This window comes from Durio zibethinus, chromosome 16 (genome assembly GCF_047325235.1).
Source record: "Durio zibethinus cultivar Kanyao isolate XHJ-2024 chromosome 16, ASM4732523v1, whole genome shotgun sequence".
NCBI classification, from domain to species: Eukaryota; Viridiplantae; Streptophyta; class Magnoliopsida; order Malvales; family Malvaceae; genus Durio; species Durio zibethinus.
In genome coordinates, this window is record NC_143177.1 from 23126185 (window position 1) to 23140069 (window position 13885).

At 32.7% G+C, this 13885-nt stretch overlaps 1 protein-coding gene and 1 pseudogene across 2 annotated transcripts; both read right to left on the minus strand.

Moving 5' to 3' along the window:
- Nucleotides 1-4436: 4436 nt before the first annotated feature.
- On the minus strand, nt 4437-5222 carry LOC111298712 (uncharacterized). Its single transcript, XM_022893439.2, has one exon. The coding sequence runs from the start codon at nt 4964-4966 to the stop codon at nt 4586-4588; it is 381 nt and encodes a 126-aa protein (XP_022749174.2). The 5' UTR covers nt 4967-5222; the 3' UTR covers nt 4437-4585.
- Nucleotides 5223-8767: 3545 nt separating this feature from the next.
- On the minus strand, nt 8768-11331 carry LOC111298400 (la-related protein 6C-like; annotated as a pseudogene). The gene is made up of 10 exons (XR_016328456.1): nt 10957-11331; nt 10343-10422; nt 10162-10258; nt 9970-10041; nt 9806-9867; nt 9632-9710; nt 9489-9515; nt 9373-9392; nt 9148-9280; nt 8768-9001 (listed from the first exon to the last, which is right to left on the minus strand). The product of XR_016328456.1 is annotated as a la-related protein 6C-like (transcript).
- Nucleotides 11332-13885: the final 2554 nt, after the last annotated feature.

Consider the following 13885-nt stretch of genomic DNA (forward strand, 5'->3'; position numbering starts at 1 on the left):
CATATATATTCCCACTTCATCTGTCTTTAGTCTTTTCCTTTCACTCTCTCTTTCTCTCTCTTTGTTTCTATACAGCTTTTGTATTTATATATATATATATATATATCTGTGTGTGTATATACAAAAATTACCGACTCTTTCTTTATTTGTGTGTGTCTAGAGACTTCTATTTCTTCTCTGAAAAACCCTAGTCCTGCTTTTTATTTTTTAAATTTAATTTATTATTCTAAATATAAAAATGGGGTCACTCTTTGTGCTTGTTGAGCACTGGTCTGCTCCCCTCTCTCTGTGCTTATTATTATTTTTTTTTTTGCTGTATAAATAATTGTACAATACAGTGCTTGTTTTCATTGATAACCCTTGTTTGTATTTCTCTGTATATGCTTTTCAGGACATTGATTTTGTGGTTTTCATTGCAGCATCCTTAAATATGTCAATGGCACTTGAACAGTACTGCTACTATTTTCCTAAGTATCTACTCTAATTCCATTGCCAAAAATCAGTGGTTTTGAATCCAAGGGAAACCCAACCAGCCTCGATGTGGGTCCATTCAAAGGCATAAACAACAATGGCTAACGGCTAACCCAATTTTGAATTAGGGGGAGGGTGTGTGGCAACAAAGTTACAACTTGCAGCCACTTATATCAACGATTGTGGCTTGTTTTTGCATGAGAAAATTGAGTCCATGCAAGTATGACTCAGGCATAGCTATATTCTTTTGAGAAGACAATGGGAATACAACAAACTTTCCATTGATATATTTTTTCCCTGTTAAGGATATCAAAGTTTAAATGAAAATCAAGAAAAGAGACTTTGTAAGTGTTAGAAAATCGAATTTAATTTTGTTGAAATCGTTTGAACTAAATCCTAAGTTTGCATATTGATGTTTTATTAGATTATTTATTTGAAAAAAAAATAGTGAAGCTTTGAGAATGAAAACACGATGGAAGTTACAGTGAAATGTTTGGAAGTTTTCATAGAAAAACAATGGATTAGCTTGGAGATCAGCTTGCATCAAACCCTACAAAGGGATGCACCTTCGAAAGGGATTGATTGATTAGGTTTTTCGTCCTAAAGCATTAAAATAGAGAGAGAAAAGAAAGATAAACAGATTATACAATGTTGAAAATGATATTTATATTTGATATGTGAAGAGTAGCCCAACAAAGATAAAAAAATCCATGAAACATGAGAGAAGGCAACCTTTTGCCTAGATAAAACCACTTTCATAGAGCGATTAAGCACTAGATATGGCAACCTGAATGTGAAGCATTTATAAAGGTATTATATTTATCCACTCAAGATCAATTCCTACATTTGTTATGTTAGTATGTATTTTATTGTCATGTCATTATTAAAGAAAATCGACATTTAAATTTTTTATCGTAACACGAATTTTTTTTAAACATTTCATCCATAAATAGACTTTTTTCAACTATCAACACTCACATTTCATTAAAATATTATTCTATAATAGATCAACTGATTTTTAATTTATTTAAATTATTAAATGTAATTCACATTAATTTAAGATCATTAAATGTAATTTATATTAATCTACGTGATTTTTTTTATCAACTATTAACAACTTCGATTACATTATTATCCATTATCTCATATATAAAATAAATAAAAAAAATTAAATTCGTTGTTCTATACCCTTTTTCACTAATCTATCTTCACATTCTTTATAACTTTACGTCATTCTCTAAAAAAACTTTAATCATTTGATTGACTTGAGTATCCGAACAGATAAAAAACTAACTCTTAACGTTTCTTAACTATACTTTTCTATTACAAATCATAACTAACTCTAACGTTTCTTAACTATACTTTTCTATTACAAATCATTTCCAACGTAACCGTCGGGTTACCATCAAACTCACTCCCACCGAAAACAACCTCTAGTAGAGGTCAAAGCCTTACAGGCAAAATGGTAGATACCACGAAATGTTGTCTCTATTTTAAGCATTAGCCGCAGGCCATGAATCCCAATTGTCACCATTCTTCTCGGGCTTATTGTCTACATTCAAAAATATTTGGGCAGTGAAACTGTCTTTAGGATGCCAATATGGGCTTTAGAAGATTAAACAGCTAACAGCCCAGAAAGCCCAATTTTCCTTCCTCAGAGGCCATCAACCCAGCAACAGGTTTGTAATCATTTTCAACTGTTTTTTTCTCTTTGGGTACAATTGGACCAGTAAAGAGTTCAGAGTGAAATTCCTATTCTGAAAAGCAACTATGGATAAGATCATCTCTAAAAAAAAAGGACAAAAGATATTGTTTTTAATGTTAGTCTTATCACCTGGAGACATACTTTGATCTAAATTAATCAAAGAAGAGCCCCAATAATCAATCCTGATAATTTATTTTAATCAAGCTTTTAACAACGTGATTAACAAAGTGGTTAAATCCAGGAACTGGTTCGTTTTATTGCAGAAGTTGCCACCCCAAGATTTGACTAACAGCAGAATCCAGGAGCTGGACGAATGGATAGTAGCAGTATAAAAAGAAAGGACAGTACAGATTTGTACCCAGTGACTGTACCGATAGTAACCTTTTTTCACCATTTGAGTTGATAGTTGATAATGGATGGAGGTGGCTGACCTGAGACAAAAGCTGCCCCAAATCACATGCTTTTTTTTTTTTTTTTTCAAAATCAACTATGTTTTTTTGGGTATGATCCCATAACCATGTGATGCTCTTATTGAAGTACTGATATTGCTGCCATCCTACAAAATGGGTTACTGCAAGTCAAATTTGCCATGATATTTTTTCTTTGTTTTTGAAAATTTTTGACTGGTTAAGGGCAAAAGAATTTTCTTGTGTCCCAACTTTGAACACCCACTTTCACATCTGTCTTGCACTAGTTTTTATCCTCTTGTTTGTCCGATGAGAAAGTGAGTACTCGGTGAATTTGGTGATTCATTGAAATTAAACCGACTTTCTATTAAAAGTTACTGATTCACGTGAAGCAAAGAAACATTATTACTTTGCTATATATAAGGTGTCACATGCTAATGATAATGAAAAGTTTTAAGTACTGGTAAGTTTGATAATTACATTACTAAACCTTATTACCATCTAAGAACTAAAGATTGTTGTCCATATGGGTTCCTTATGGAACCTTATTTCAATGATAAAGAAAAGATTTTGAAATTTTTAGAATTTATATTCAAGTCCCATCATCTGTAACTTTCATTCAATTGATTCGTTGGTTGCTGATTTGAAAAACAAAAAAAAAAAAAAACAAGATTCATGTTTTGCATGTGACCTGAAATGCATGTGATTTTCATTATCAGCTATTTCTTGTTGAAAAATTGAACTGATGAATGTGTGAATCAAATCATTTCAATCATCTAAACTATTAGGTATAATTTGTTTGCATATGTTTGGCAAGTAAAAAATTTACATGATTTAGACACATTTTAGAAAGAATCAAGCAGACACAAATTGCATTGGAATAACCAGTTTTCTATTTAATTCTAAATAACATTGATATCCGATAATCTAAAACATAATATAGTGATATGACACGAATATAATATGAAAATAACATAATTTAAAATTATAATAATTATATATATTTAATAAAATAAATTAAAATTTTTTATTTTCGTATTAATATGAATTATAATATTTAATCATATAAAACACAATATAAATATAAAATTTTAATATTTTATACGAAATGAATACACAAATTCATCCGTTAACACCATTTTCACCACTGTTTCATTAATGACTGTATCTGTCTTGGTTAGGGAATCCAGAATCCCAGAAGTGGCATCTCGACAGCCAAAATTCTGGTCTGTCTCAAGTTTCTAACAAAGGAATGTGAACATTAAAAATGCAATCTGTGTTGAGACTGCAAACTTAAGAATAGTTAACACAGAAAACAAGAAGAATGAGAAAAGAGCGAATCCAATGGAAACCCCCAATAGAAAATAAACGAAGACAATAATCAGGTATGCAAATAAAGCAACCAAAAGCTGAAAGACTCAACAAAACTACATAGCCACACTCAAAGTAGCCAGCAATGCAACCATTAATATCATTACCCAAAATTCAAAATTTGATATTCCTAATTTGCTGATCATATATAATAATTACTATCATAATTAATAAGTTACAAATGAGAAGTAATTTTTTTTATTTTATAAATTGTAATTTCGTGTCTCTCTCAGAATTGGAACTCCAAATATCAACTCAAATTATCAAACCTCGAGCTGATACTAAGCATGGTCATCTTAATTATTATTACGTATAATAATTGCAAATAAATTTTTTATTAAAGAAACCTCATAATTTGGAATAAAAAAATTATATTTAAATTTTAAATATGTTGGATATTATGAATAAATTAAATTTAAAGTTCTATGTTTAGGGTATTTCTTAAAAAAATTGTTTCTTTTCAATCCAAATATTTTCATGAATGAATCATAAAGGAACCCAAGAGAGGCATTAACATTAAAAATTAACAAAGTCTAATAATGAAAAAAGAAAATCCATTTGCTCGCGGACAGTGAGAGTATAACCATGAAGGCAAAAGGAAAAAAAAGAACCACCCAAGAATAATTAATAATCAAGATTCACTGCTACTTCCATGTTGCTTTTGTCCTTGAACTCGAGCTTGTCCCTGCTCTTCTTCTTTGATTTCTTGTAGTGTCTCCTCTGCAGGCACCGCCTCCGGCACCTCCTCCGCCGGCGGAGGAGCGTCGACCCGACCGTCAAGGCAAGAAGAGCATTTCCTCTCAACCCAACCTTCAAAATCGTACTGACCATGGCCCATGATAGGACGCCCTGAACATAGCCTCCCAATCATGCCAGCTATGACTCCAAGGATTGTGATCACAAATAGAACGGCTATGACGGGTCCAACCGACCCGCGGCCAGTATAGGCCGTGTAGGCTTGTTGGCTCTCTCCTACAGGTGGTGGCTGCTGCTGCTCTAATGGTGTAGACATCGCCAAATTAGAAAAAAAAAAAAAAAAACTTTTTTCAAATATACGTATATCTGAAGATGCTTCTTTTATTATTTTTTGGGGTTTTTTCAGGGTTTAAACTTCTTAGTTCGCAATAAGAATGGATGAAAATGGTAAGTGAGAAGTGGGGTTTTGTTTCTGTATCAAGTTTGGATCACAAAAAAGAAAAAGACGATGAATTTAATGGGTTTTTAAAGGGTTTAGGAGATAGAGAAACGGTGTAGTGTTAAAGACGGGAGATAGTAACTCATTACTTAATCCTAAAGCTTTAGGATTATTTTGTATTTATTTTCTTAATTCAATATTAATGCTTGCAATTTTTTTCTAATTTCCCTAAACTATTGCTTATCTTTATGAGCTCAAGTTTTGCTTGAAAGAGAACATGTAATTAAAAATAAATAATTAATTTAATTAATAAAAATCAGTCTTTTAAATATAAATATTTTTAATTCAAATCAATTGATAATTTTTTAAATATAATTATTTTAAATACATAATTTTCAATCATCTATTTTAAAATATAAGATACTTAAGAGATTAAATAATATACTTACTCAAATTTTTATTAAAAAAAAAAAAAAGAGAAAAAGTAATTTTGATCTGAGTAGTGAAATACTTAAAGGGAAAGCAAGCGGTGGGAAAGTGAAAATTGTGAACGGCGGAGGCGAAAATGGAAAGCGATATTTCTGGAATTCTTACATTAATGTAAGTTACTTTTTGACAATTTTTTTTTTTTACGAAGATGGAAAAGCCCAAAAGGACTTAATGGACAAGTGCCTTATTTTTAACTACACTTCTCCGTATCGACAAAGATTTCTGCTTTGAAAAAAAAAAAAAAAAAGAAAAAACAATGAATCCTGCAGTTTAATTTGCTTAAATGCACGCCTAAACTTTAGTTTTGGATTTTGTCCATTACAAGAGTTGAAGTTGTTCCCCTTTCTCTACTTGTCTGAATTTGCAGAGCTTTTTTATTACAAGAACATAAAATTTAAAATTTAATTCAATTAATTTATAAAATTATTCTTAAAAATAATATTTAAAAAATTTAAAATTCAAATACCAATATTTATAAATTTTTTATCCACATAATCCAAACTTCCTTTATTTAAAGAAAAAAGCTCACATACATTTTTTTATTATATAATTTTTGCTTATAACATTTTTATTCTTATTATTTCAATAAATACGTGTGCGCATGTATATATGTATATATGTATATATATATATGTGTATTTATTTTATTATTTGTCCTATAAATGGATGAAAGAAGATATTATTGAAATCATTAGTGTTTTTGTTTACTATTGTTATTTTAATTCACTCATTCCTATTTCATCCTTCTAAATCCAAAATCAAGTAGTTAATATGGAAGGTCATGATCTAGTAAATTTGATTAAATTGCTGTGATTTTTTAGAAAGAAATTAAGGATAGAGAGTTATTTTCATCTTGTTTCTTTTCCTTTCGTTTTTCCACTTTCAATGAGGAATGCTTTTCGAATGCATTGGATGGAGCCTAAGCTGCCTTGCTCGATGAAGCAACTCATTATTAGCTTCTTCAAAGTTGTTTTTATATTTTTATAGGGCCATTGGATGTCTTTGCCTTTGTTAAAGCTCAAAAAGTTTTTTTTTTAAAAAAAAAGCCATTATTATATGATATTTTTATTTTTTGGATTACCAAAAAGTTGCAAATAAAGTTCAAACTTTAGGCCAATTGCTCCATCTCTTTATTCCATTTTGTTTTACCCCCATCCCTCAATCATGGGATTTAGCTGGATGAGTCTATCATCCTTAACGATAGCTAGATGTAGGTGGTATCCTGATGTTATTTTAAAAAAAAAAAATTTAATGTGTTATTTTTCCTTGAATTTGATAAATAAATATATTAATATAAAATTTTTGATGAAAATACTATATTAAATGTCGGAATTTGAGTTTCAAATTTGGTGAATGTAAGTTTATAACTAGATAAGTGTCAGGGAAGAGACAATTGCAGATGGTTTTGATTGTCTCAGATCAATACTTTTATAACTATATAATTTTTCACTGTTGAAGTTTGAGTTTGTTAAGAGAAAGAAAGGAATTATGCTTGTACACAAAGAGTATTTTTCCATTATTCTGCAATCATGGTTCAAAGGATTTAATGCTGCCAAGCATAAACAAGACCATCAGAATCCCCTAATCATAAAGGGGCTGATGATGAATCAACATATTAATGCTGCATTTAAAAGATGAAAGAAATGTTCATTGGAAATGATTGAATGATGAATAAATGAAACGGACATAAAAAAAAAAAAAAGTACTTGAAAAGATAGCCAAAATTTTCAATTCCAGCAAAATGGTTAGATCTTTTAATGTTTTTAGCTATCTCGGATCTGAATTTTGAAGCTGAAGGTGTGTGTCTAGTAGACACCACAACAGGTCAGGAGTCAGTGTGGAGAATCTAATCTGAAAGCAGAGAATACATACATCTTTGAGTGATGATGATGATGATGATAGTTCATGATGTACAATAGTTTTGAGGCATCCAAATACACAAAACAAAAACAGAAAAGATTGATATTTGAGAGAACAAGATGGGTATTTTTTAAAAGACAAAAAGGACATAGATTTCAATGGGGGCTGTACAAAGGTTGGTCAGGCATCTAACAGCTTTTCTTTACAGCCCTTTTTGAGTCCAAGCACTCCTTGTCGGCTTCTTTGTTGAATCTATGTGCATTTTGTGCCTAATCTTCACCTCAAAACTCAAAAGTAACTGACCTTGATACCAAGTGAAAGTTGGCAGCCAAAAGGGAAGGGAAAAGAAAAAAGCATAATATAAAATGTGTAGCTGTCTAGCTCAGCTGGGTGGAATACAGAGTTTAGTGGTTTTCATGCCTTCTGATGATTCTCAAGGGTAGAGTTTTGTTGCATTTTTCCTGATAAGAGTAAATGACACAGAAACACCAAATTATTAGTATATTGGCAACCTTACTTTGTGCTTTGACTAAACAGCTCCATACATAGAGTATAGACCAACATTTGAAATCCTAGCAATTTATAAGTTCACAGACATGCACTTCTTTCTAATTTGTCCCTTTGAGCACACCAAGCTTTGCCATTGATGTAGCGAAAACCCTATGCTGAATTTGATATGTATTACACAAATTGGGTGATCTAAGTATATCAGAGAAACCTTTGTTTCATTAATAATCACGGTTATTTCTTTTTTCATGTACATTTTTGAGTCCATTGAATTTAACTCGGAATGGAATATTCTAGCCCAAAAAATAAATTACCCATGCAAGTCTCAAACCTGCGACCTTCGCACGACACTCTAACCAACTAAGCTAATAAGGCAGTTAACATAAATTCTCAAATAAATATAATTAAACAACAGTTTTTCGGTGAAATAATAAGCTTCAGATCTTTTTAATACTAGGTTCCTTTCATCAACTCTTGCTTTTAAGTGTGTTTTTTTTTTTTTTTTTATAATAAATAATCTCTTTGAGAGCTTATTGTTAAAATTAAATCTCATGAAACACAGGTTTCCCATGTTAATACTTTATTTATATCGTGTTTGAAATTGCACCATTTTTATTTTTTATTGTTTAGAACAATGGGAGAAAGAGAGAAACAGTAACCTTTCAATTGCATTGTTCGGACAGATTACGAATTTATTACAGAAAACTGAATCCCAACCCATACTCAACATAACCCAGATTATGCATAGCTACTGAACCATTTCCTGCTTTCAGGAAAAGCAGAGCTATTTCCCATTGTAGTTGGTTAATATAGCACCATCCGTCACTCCAAATGTGAACTTAATGGCTTGCCTCACCCCATGGTGAAACCCCTGGTTCCGTCTGGCATTCTTGGGCCCTTAGACGTCTCTTTCACAGATGCTTCACATTGCACTGCATTGCTATGTTGAGGAAATGCAGCAAGCAGGCCGCGTCCACTGTGGTTTTGAACGCGGCTGCGGCCCTTCCCATGCCCTTCACCCCATCCCGTTTTTGATTCCACTCCATTATCCTCAGCCTACTCTACCAGAATAGAATTTTTCATGTGAGCTTGTAACGCAATAGTCTAAACAAAATATGCTTCAAACATTACTGCTATCAGTTCTCTTGATCTATAGTTAGAAACCATATAATATAAATGGTTAAAACAACATTTATGCTTACATTATTCTCAATTGATTCAGCATTGTTTGGCTGAGAGGAATCTTCAGAGTATTCAGTGAGTGGTGAATCGTCCTCGTCTAATATGCCATCAAATTCTGATTTTCCGTTTCTCAGACCAGATTTTGGCTCATGTTCATTTCAACATAAAAAGTTATAAATGGTTTCAATCAAGGAGAATCATGTAAACAGATCATATGTGAAGGACACAATATTATGAATATCAACCTGGGGCAAGCAAGTGAGCTCTGAATGGCATTGCAAAAGCAGGAATTTAAGTATAGAAACAATTAATTACACCTAGAAGTTCTAGCACTTGCATCAATATTACTGCATTAACATACTGCTTTCTCAGCAATCCATATCAAATCCTACTCCACAAGTGCATGTAGCTTAAAAAAAAGGAAAGAAAGAGGCATTATAACAGAAATTGTCTACTAATCTCTAGGATTAAATAAGAAAATAGGTTTAATTCCAACCTGCATACCTTGTTACACATAAAAAGATTGCTTTCAGAGCAGGAAGACTTGGATTCTCGGGGATGACTTATTCGGATGCTATTCACACTGTATCAGAACACTATTAGTATTTGCTGCAAAAGAGCCCTTCTGGACATACAACATAAAAAAAAAAAAAAAAAACCTCTCGACAACTTTAAAAAATTTTGTCAAGGTTCTGATGAAAGTGATCTTCAGGCAAATTCTCTACAACGACGGTATGAGACTGCAAAAGAAGAAAAAGGAAGGGTGCAATTTGCACCATACAAAAAGACCAAAATACTGAAGGAAAACAGCATGTTCATTTATGAGATTTCCCACATCTTACCTGCACTTCCTCTCTATCCTTCTTAGTGAAAGGGTGTTTACATCTAACCTTCTTTCCATCATCACTCACAATCTTTCAGGCACATAAAAAGAACAAAGATATTACTTGAAAAACCAAAATGAAGAGAATGCTGCAGATATTTAGTTTGACTTTTACAGTTCAAAAAGAATAATGAAACTGTAAAGAATTTACAAGCTTTGAAAAGGACCTAAGTGCTTGGGCCAGCAATTGGTTGTTATTGATGAGGGTCTTGGTTTTCTTTGTAGAAGCAATAAAAGATATGGGCACAAAAGCAAAGCCAATACGTATCAGTGAAAAACTGTTTTAATTGAAAAGATAAGAACAACTGCTAGAATCATAAGTTCCCTTAGCATAACCTTCAGGATCTTTACTTATTTGCTTTGACAAAGATTCATTGGCTAGAAGGCTCATGTCACTGAACTGGTATTCCTCCTGTTTTATAAACAGTATTAGGATCATACTATTTTCACAGTGTGAATAGAAAAAGCAAGTTGGGGCCATAACCAGTGCACATAGCAATGCGGAAAATCTAACTTTACGGGAAATTTGTTTGAGACTCCCACAGGAACAAGTCAAAACCAACTTTCATCAGTTTAAATAGTGAACATTTCGGTGATAGGAACATTAGTTCTCCTGATAAGGTTTGCTCATACGATATTGAAAACATGTTCTGAGGAAAGGTTGCAGAGCACTAGAAAGAGTTTCTCTTTGATTAAAAGAAACAATTCAAGAAATTGTCCTTTCTAGAATCAGATATCGTAATGTGTGCTGCTAGCATAAATGATTTGAATTTTTATTAATTCCGGAAAACTAAAGAGCCAAACAGACAGGTTAACTGTAAACACTATGCAAAACTGACGGTCAAGAAAATGAGTACTACTTGGTTATGCACTTTAACGCTATTTCCTTGTTAATACTTGAACCAGAAGAAAATTTGCTAGTCCAAGTAAAAAGAAAAAAGATGACCTGTTTGATGATCTTTTGGCGGAGATATTCTGTGAGCACATTCTTGGAAGAACAATGGGGGATTGAGAGAGTAGGATTAGAGATCAAATAAGCAGCAGGTTCTTGGTCATCAACAAAGAACCAATCAGACCCAGCAGCACCACTAAGATAGTGGAAACAAGGGTAATTATAACCGGAAACGGGCATTTGGGTATGCGATCAAGGCACGAATTCTGGTGCTTGTGCATTGAATTTGAACGTTACACCATTGCTGCTGGCACTGGTACTACCACTAATACAAGTGATCGCTGTTTTTGCTGCTGCCTTGGCAACTTTCATTTTAAACTTTTCTTGGGGTTTTTCTTTAGGCTTTTCCTCATAATGTGCTTATGCCATATCTTTTTTTTTGTTTTGGTATCTTTGTGCTTTGTTTTTTTCTTACAAACCTACTGTTTCTGTGTGTGTGTGTGAGTCTTCGTTCAGTTCGGTTAATGTCTTTGAAACTTAGATTTGATCTCTTTCTCTCCTGAAGTATAGTAACTGCAAATTTGATATTAATTCCATGTTTGGCGCCCAAATGCAGAGAAGAGAAAGGATTTCTTAATCATGACCGTTGCTTTTGGTTTGGATCTTGCGTCCATCAACACCAACCTTACTTCTCTCTCTCTTTTGTCTTTGCAAATCCAATCCCTTAAGCCCCGTGTCGTCTGACAGTGATTTAGTAATTTTCAGGAATTTGATCCAAAGATTTTGGAAGACTGTAGGCAAAATGGGCTCGAGACTCGCTTAACCGAGGGTAGCCCAACTAAGCCTACATATATGGCAATTGGGTTCAGACCTAAGGACTTAGACAGTCAATGGTTCTGACCATATTTGGGGGCTGGGTTTCTAGCTTTGTGAGAGAAAAGGAATCTAAAGATGCACAAAACAGAAGGTGATGGTAAAATATTGAGACACCAACCATAGGATTTGCAATCACAAGCTCCAATCTCCGTACTTAATGTTTGGGCTGAAAGCCTGAACTGGGAACAATCAAAGTTTTCTGTTCCTTTCTTCAACCAAATTTGGTTGAGAAATTTAAGAAAAAAGTTGGTGCAAAAAACAGAACAAAAATCTCACTAGAGGACAACTTTGATTAATAAAATGGTTAAGTCACCAAAAAAATGCTTTGGATTACATTGATGATTGAACTCAATGTTGTTTGCTCTGGCATGAACAATGTAAATAGTCTTAACATCGATGATTACAAATCAGTGCAAAGCAAAATACTAGTGATTTGGTGAACAAGATTTCCTGGCTGGATAGAATTTGAAAAAAGCTTGCTTTACTTTGTTTAGTAGTGTTCCTGGGATTGGTCTCTTTCACCAAATACTTTCCTTTCCATTTAAAACTTTCATGATTATGCTATACCCATCATAGGGATCATAATCCATGGCTAGTCTCTGAAGGAATCTTTTATAGGAATGGTTTCCTTGGTGGGACCAAGTTCATATATTTTTGTTAAGCTTTGCCATGTGAGGACCCAATGTGCTCAGCTGCTGCATATATTCTAATTCACCATCTTCTTCTGAACAGAATGCTTTTTTTTTTATTATTTCAAAATGTAAGCTGTTATCTCCTAACCAATTTAATGAGAGGTTCCATCATTTTCACTCACTTCTTTCACCGAACCAATTTATATATAATAAATGCATATTAAAGGGTACCTCTCATTGTGGGCTCCTTTCATTATATCTTGTCTACAAGATTCTCTCTATTATTTTGCTTGTGAGAGTGACTTTTTTGTCATGCTCCTCAGCTAAACATTACAACTGATTGTGTTTTTTAGTGGGATATGACTGGATTAGGTGGAAGGATAAAATGTGAATGTTTTGAACAATTTGACTTATTAACAGCCTGTTTGGAGACCATATAATTGCACCAGCTGGTTCAAACTTTATGTGAATTGATAGGTTGATCATACCTTATGGTGCATGCATATTTCTGAAAACAGAAAGAAATTGAACTTACTTTGTTGGAAACTTAATGGAAGGAATGACCATACATGGAAACAAAGGGCCAAAAAATGGTTTAATTTGTAGCAGTCAAGACCCAATTATTGATAAATATCTAAAATTAATCAAGCAGTTATCACATGAAGTTTGAACATATATATATTGAATTCTAGACCAACTTCTTCATGAAAAAAGAGAGTTGATATCTATGCTTCATCATGCTTTAACCTTCTTTTATATATATATATAAGAAATCGTAGGTTGAAAATAAAAAAAAAATTATAAATATTAAAATTTAAAATTAAATATTATTTTTAAAATAATTATATAAATCAATTAAATTAAAATTTGAGTTTAAATTATTTGTTACTTTGCATTTAACTTATAAGTAATCTGCAAATTAGGCCAAGATCATACTCGTTTCTGGTGAGGTTTCTCGTTTGCCAAACAGTCCTTCAATTGGGGAATGATACAGAATTTTGGTGAGCTGAATCTGGAAGTTCCACATGCCAACTGTTGACATGCCACACTTATCTTTTCAGTTTTCACTAAATATAAGAAACCGCATCTTAGAATAATTGAGATTGTACATAACTATAAGACAAATAAGGGAATAAGAACCCTAAAATATTCTTTTCCAAGATAAATCCGGATCTTCTGCTGTCATCTGGTACAACCAAACCACTGTCACCCATCAATCTAAACGTTGGAAATTAGTAAATGTCAACATATGCTTATGCCCATCCTGGTTAGTATCATAACGACCTTAAAGGGCTATATAATTACCAAAATACCACTATAACCCATCCATCAATGATCAATCAACCCCCGAGCTAAACACACTGACCTAGTGACCCACCCGATGGGGCAGTAGGAAAATGAGGGGTCAAGTTCTTTAGTTGTTAGTTGTACCATTAAAGGCCGATGTTTGCTTTGCTTAATCTTCAAGGACAATT

Excerpts from the sequence above, each read along its gene's own strand:
- LOC111298712 (XM_022893439.2), bottom strand. The coding sequence starts at position 4,966 with ATGTCTACACCATTAGAGCAGCAGCAGCCACCACCTGTAGGAGAGAGC.